Below are 6182 nucleotides of genomic sequence, written 5' to 3'. Positions count from 1 at the left end.
AGGCTGCCACAGTCACATGCCCCAGCCCCAGAATAACTCTGACGGTCACTTAACTACACAGAAGCTTCTGGGTCAGGCATGCTTGACTTCAGCTCCTCTCTCTGCTGCAACCTGTGACATTGGGGGAGACTGCCTGGAGCCACTGGGCCTCTGCTCCAACTGTGCACTAGAGATTGTCCATGCCCGTGTCTGAGGACGTGGTGACAATGAAGCTGGTGACTGACTGGATCAGCCTGGGGCCTGGGACAGGCGACACCATGGCAGTGTTAGCTACTGTTGCTAGTTATCACTCCCTGGGCTTCAGGGGGAAGAAACCCCACACCTGGGGACAGGGCAGGCAGTGCAGAGAATCCTCTGACAGCCATACCATGGTGACTATTCATTCTTTCTGCAGATACCAAGAAATGTTTCTAGTCGGGAGCCTCGTTGTCCTCTGCGGGCTGCTGGCCCAGAGTTCAGCCCAGCTGGCTTATCCCTTTCCCCTAAGCTATGACCTGCCCACATCTATGGGTCACTGCCGGCCCTTGTACCTGGATCAGAACCTGCCCACATCTGTGGGTCACTGCCGACCCTTGCACCTGGACCAGAACCTGCCCATACCCATGGGTCACTACCGGCCCGTGCACCTGAGCCCGAGCCCATCCTACACTGTGACTCCAGTTGTAACAACATACCCTACACACCTTATTGCTACAAACTTCAAAAATGGTAGGTGAGTCTATGACAGCATCTTTTAGAGATATGTATGTGTGTGTGTGTGTGTGTGTGTGTGTGTGTGTGTGTGTGTGTGTGTGTATACAGTGTGTGTGAGGGGTATGCTGTGTATGTGTGTGTGGTGTACAGTATGTATATAGTGTACAGTGTGTGTGTGTGTGTGTGTGGTGTAATGTAGTGTACAGTGTGTGTGTGAGTGTGTGTGGTTATGGTGTGTGTGTGTGTGTGTGTGTGTGTGTGGTGTGGTGTGGTGTGTGCGTGTATGTGTGTGTGTGTGTGTATACAGTGTGTGTGTGAGGTGTATGCTGTGTATGTGTGTGTGGTGTGGTGTACAGTATGTATATAGTGTATGGTGTGTGTATGTGGTGTAGTGTGGTGTACAGTGTGTGTGTGTGGTGTGGTGTGTGTGTGTGTGTGTGTGTTTGCACATGTGTGTTCTGGTTTATACAAGTTCCCAATAATAAAAAGAAAGTCGTCAGTGAGAAAGAATGGCTAAGGCTCTAGAGCAGCGGTTCTTAACCTTCCTAAAGCTGTGACCCTTTGATACAGCTCCTCATGCCATGGTGACCCAACCATAAAATTATTTTCACTGCTACTTCATAGTAATAATTTTGCTGTTATGAATCATGATGTAAGTGTCTGTGCTTTCCGATGGTCTGAGCAGACCCCCGTGAGAGGGGTTGTGACCCATAGGCTGAGAACTGCTGCTCTAGAGTTAGCAGTGTGAACCCTGAGATTCTCCACTTTGCAGCTTTTAGCCAAGGTTTGCTGTCTGGGGGCATTCTGGGCTTTCTGGAACACATGCCTCTCCTGAGCTACGTGAGACCTGCAGGAAGCAACGCCGGTGGTCTGATCGGGGTGATTGGAAAAGTGATTTCATCAATCCCAATCCTGAACAACATCCTTGAGTGAGTTTCCCAAAGAGGGACTTGGTTCCCACTAACAGCTGAATACCTGCCAGCCCCAGGCAGCAGCCCTACAGAGAAAGAGAGAGAGGTGGGCTGAGCATGGAGCTAAAGCTCAATCCCCAGGCCCCTCTCCACTCTACAAGAAACAGTGGCCCTTTTGACCTGTAGCTGCCCCCAGCCCTAAGGCACATCCTGGGCTCTAGGAGCAGCTATCCCCATGACAACCCTTCCATGTCAACTCCAGTATCCCCAGTTCCCAGATGGAGAAACTGAGGCACAGAGATATGCCTGTGCTCACATAGCTAGGGTGATGCAGAGTCAGGAGTGTAACTCAGACAAGCACCAACCTGGGGCCTTTCCTGCCCACTGCTCGTCCCTTCTGGGGAATGGGAGCTGTCACTAGGCTCCCGCCTCAACTGTATCACCTAAGTGATGTGACTGAGACCTGATGTGGGGCTTCCCATGAGCCACTCAAGAGTTTCCTAGGCACAAAGCCACAATGGGGAGCTTATCGCCAGTGACCAGATACCCAAACCTGAGTCCTTAGTAAGAGTGGACCAAAGCCATTGCCAGGATTTCCAGCCTCCCAAGCCTTTGCTTCCTGACCTGGAGACAGTAGACAGGCTTCAGTTTGATTGCCATAAGACTGTCTGTGTTGAATCATCCAGAGTCAGGCACCTGGTCTCCTGGAGTTGATTTTTCCATCTGTGAGATGGGGTTAAACACAGAGAGAAAGGATGTGGAGGAGACCAGAAAAGGGTAAATGTCTGGCTCCATGGATGGCTCAGGGAAGGTGCCCTCCCACCTTTTCTGAATTCTTCCCAACAGGTCGTGCCATTCCCTTTGACAGTGCATCCATCCATGTATCCATTTTTCCTTCCTTTCATCTAACCACTCCCTCTGCCATCCACCCTCCACCATATCCAATGACTCATCTTCCTACCAAGTTAAAAGTCGGCTTTTTTCTTTGAAAGGCTCCAAACCAGCATACCCAGTCTCTTTCCTCAAATATCTCTTAAGCTTAAGGTAAACAGAGGATGGGGTATGTCAGGATCTGATCCAGAAGGAAGTTGGAAATGATAGGGGCATGGCTCAGAACCCCGGGTGGTTCTGCTCCAGGGCTGTCTGATCCCAGATGTCCAGCTCTCCCTCCGTGATGAGCAAATTTAAAGGCGGTTCCCTGGTTTGAGGCTTAACATGTTAACATTTCTCCCTGACCAGCATAAAAGTCACCAATCCCCAGCTGCTGGAACTCGGTCTGGTGCAGAGCTATGACTTCCACCGCCTCTACGTCACTATCCCTCTGGGCTTTGACCTCAAAGTGAACACGTGCGTAGGTGCCAGGGTGGGTGGTGGTGGGAGGAGGACTCACGAAGGGACAGCCTGATGGTTGTGAGAGTTGCAAAGGCCGAGCCTCGAACCTTACCTACTTGATGTGTTGAACAAACTTGGGTCATGTGGAAAACACACAATCTCTATGAATCTTGGTTTCCCCTAATGGGAACAGAGGTCAAAGCCATTGTGACAAAAATGGAGTTAAGGTGAGGCTGGCACTCCCACCAAGGAGAAGCCTTCGACCTTGGAATGGGAGAAGTCAGATGCCATTTCTGGCTGTCTCTGCCTTCTCTGTCAGACCCCTGATTGGAAAACTGTTGGAGTTTGCTGTGAAGCTGGATCTCACTGCAGAAATCTATGCTGTGAGAGACATTCAAGGGAGGAGCCGTCTGGTCATTGGTGACTGCATTAACTCTCCTGGCAGCTTGCGTATCACGCTGCCTAAAGGGTAAGGCCAAAGGGCTGGTTCTCCTGCCAAGAGACAGCAGGGTAAAATGATGGAATAAGAGAGGGTGAATGAGTAAAAGGACAGGAAAAAAGATATGTTGGAGAAGGAAGTGTGGATGGGTGGGTGGAGGATGAATTGGTGGACGGGTGGATGGATGGGTGGATGAGTGGGTGGGTGGATGAGTGGATGAGTGGGTGGGTGGATGAGTGGATGAGTGGGTGGGTGGATGGATGGATGAGTGGGTGGGTGGATGAATGGATGAGTGGGTGGGTGGATGGATGGATGAGTGGGTGGGTGGATGAATGGATGAGTGGGTGGGTGGGTGGATGGATGGATGAGTGGGTGGGTGGATGAATGGATGAGTGGGTGGGTGGATGGATGGATGAGTGGGTGGGTGGATGGATGGATGAGTGGGTGGGTGGATGGATGGATGAGTGGGTGGGTGGATGAATGGATGAGTGGGTGGGTGGATGGATGGATGAGTGGGTGGGTGGATGGATGGATGAGTGGGTGGGTGGATGGATGGATGAGTGGGTGGGTGGATGGATGGATGAATGGGTGGGTGGGTGGATGGATAGATGAGTGGGTGGGTGGATGAATGGATGGGTGGATATTTAGATGGATGGATGAATGGATGGTAAGACATTTGGTGGGTAGGGAGAAAGATGTATAGGCAGGTGTATCAGATGAGTAAATGAATGGGTAAATGCTCACTTACCCCTTATTAAACCAATTTTATGTTGGATAGGTAATATGGTTTAAGGCCCCTTATTAAACCAAGATGATCAATTTTATGTTGGATAGGCAATATAGAATATGGTTTAAGACCAACATTTATAACCTGATGAGACAAATCAGAGCACCTCTGACATGAACGTGGCTAGGATTCCTCTCATTTGGTCTCACCTTGCTTATCTACAACACAAAACTATGTGATGTTATCAATAGAATCTTCCTAAGAGAAAAATAGATGCAGCACCTATTTGGATTGCATGTTCCAGTTGACTGCCACATGGGAAGGCCCAGCCATTCATAGAGCATAGGACCTGGTCACACCACAGCTCACATTTGCTAAATTCATATATTGGATTTGTATGTATCATTTCATTGAGTTTCCATGACAACTACAAACCAGGTATTTTTCATACAAGCATGGATTCCAGTCTTGCTGTGCACCTACTATGTCCCTGGAATGTGTGTTTATTCTATGCTCCTCTGCACGTGCACAGCTGGGCTGGGTGTCACTCTCTTTATCTAGGGTCCTTGCTGCTAAATCTGCCAGGGACATGAGTGTGCAAGGCCTGGTCTCAGTTACTGGGTGACAAGGCTGGGTGTGTATAGTGGCAGATGAACTTCTCCAGACCAACCCCAAGCCTCTGGGTCACATGCATGCCTTTCTCTTCCAGACTCAATTCGCTTCAAAACCTGGTAGACAGCCTCACAGACATCTTGACTAAAGTTATTCCTGGCCTGGTGCAGGGCGTGGTAAGAGATCAAAGGGAGAGTCCCCTGCTCCACGAGTCTTAGAGCTTCTTGGGCTGAACTAAATTGGCTACTCTAGATGGGAAATATCCATCTATCAGTCCGTCTGTCCTGTAATCCAGCCATCTGTGTTACTTCTTTCCACACCTCCAAACACATTGGTTGACTTCTTCTGGACTGTAGAAAGTATCCCTGAATATTTTCCACCGTAGGCATGCTGCTTCTCTGAGGGCCTCCTTGCAGGAGGTCCTGTGCCTAACTCCCCTCTCTGCCCTGGACAGGTGTGTCCTGTGGTCAATGGAATCCTCAGTGTTTTGGATATCACCCTGATGCATGATGTTGCTGGTAAGTGTTGTTTGTCCCCACACACCATGGGACTGCCAGGTCTCATTAGCCACATCCTCCTTGGTTAGGGGTGTGTTTGTTCCCATGAATGATCCAGATGAGTCTGAGGTACAGTTGGCCTCCTCCTCAGCCTGACCTGAGAACAGCTGGGTTGGCTGGAGGGGAAGACCTCATGTTTTCCAACACGTCTGGGCACAGTGAACATGGCTGGTGCTCCAGAGCCTCAGGTGGCACTCAGGTTCTTCTGGACTCCTCCGCCTCCAGATCATAACTTTTGTCATTTTTTTCTTCTAGAATTGCTGCTGCATGGCATACAATTTGTCATTAAGGTCTAAGCCTTCTGTGAAAGGACCTGTCTCTACTGTGATGGTAAATGCTTCTCTCATTTCCCAGGGTCTGTGGACCAGCTGTCATCCTCTAGGACAGGGAAGCCGGGCTCTTAAGACAACAGCACCCACAGCAGCTCTCCCGGCAGCACCGCTGTGGGCACAAAGCCTTTAACACATGGGCTTTGGGGGAGGATGTTAGATCCAAGCTATAGCAGCAATACGCCAGGTGAGAGACAAACATGGACGTAAACACACAGAGATGTGTGAAGTCCATGGAGTAACTGACAGATATGGAGATGGACCAGAACCAAAGCAATACAGCTTCAAAGAGAAACATATATGACCACAGGTACACAATCAATCGCATAGACGTGGCAGTCAAACACTCATCCACACGGGCACACATATACAGACTCACTAGTCAAGTCCCTGTGAGTACACAGACACACACTCATACACATGCACAAGCAGCCATCAAGACATAGCCTTGAGTTTCAGCATGCCCCTGCCCTCAGAATGCCCGGTGATGATGGAACGGTATCCAGTGAGAGTCACCGACTTCAAGTCTCCCTGCTGATTGAACTCTTCTCCCAACAGAACCATTTCTTGCTGCTCTGTCCA

General features: G+C 49.8%; 1 protein-coding gene across 2 annotated transcripts; it reads left to right on the top strand.

The window, feature by feature from the left end:
* Window positions 1–372: 372 nt before the first annotated feature.
* On the top strand, window positions 373–5567 carry LOC125398711 (BPI fold-containing family A member 5-like). 2 transcript variants are annotated; one of them, XM_087911418.1, is made up of 8 exons: window positions 373–544; window positions 638–708; window positions 1466–1622; window positions 2844–2951; window positions 3256–3405; window positions 4812–4890; window positions 5169–5232; window positions 5527–5567. In XM_087911418.1, exons 1-8 carry the CDS (start codon window positions 405–407, stop codon window positions 5565–5567), a joined length of 810 nt encoding a protein of 269 aa, XP_087767544.1. In that variant the 5' UTR covers window positions 373–404. The 2 variants fall into 2 exon arrangements, with proteins under 2 accessions (XP_087767544.1, XP_087767543.1); XM_087911417.1 differs by having other exon boundaries at window positions 398–708.
* The last annotated feature ends 615 nt before the right edge of the window (window positions 5568–6182 follow it).

This window comes from Myodes glareolus, chromosome 10 (genome assembly GCF_982192425.1).
Source record: "Myodes glareolus chromosome 10, mMyoGla1.1, whole genome shotgun sequence".
Taxonomy (NCBI): Eukaryota; Metazoa; Chordata; class Mammalia; order Rodentia; family Cricetidae; genus Myodes; species Myodes glareolus.
This window is presented reverse-complemented; position numbering and strand designations above follow the sequence as displayed.

Excerpts from the sequence above, each read along its gene's own strand:
- LOC125398711 (XM_087911417.1), top strand. The coding sequence starts at position 405 with ATGTTTCTAGTCGGGAGCCTCGTTGTCCTCTGCGGGCTGCTGGCCCAG. Across the intron at positions 2,952-3,255 it reads TTTGACCTCAAAGTGAACAC|ACCCCTGATTGGAAAACTGT; the intron begins GTGCGTAGGTGC and ends CTTCTCTGTCAG. Across the intron at positions 4,891-5,168 it reads CTGGCCTGGTGCAGGGCGTG|GTGTGTCCTGTGGTCAATGG; the intron begins GTAAGAGATCAA and ends TGCCCTGGACAG.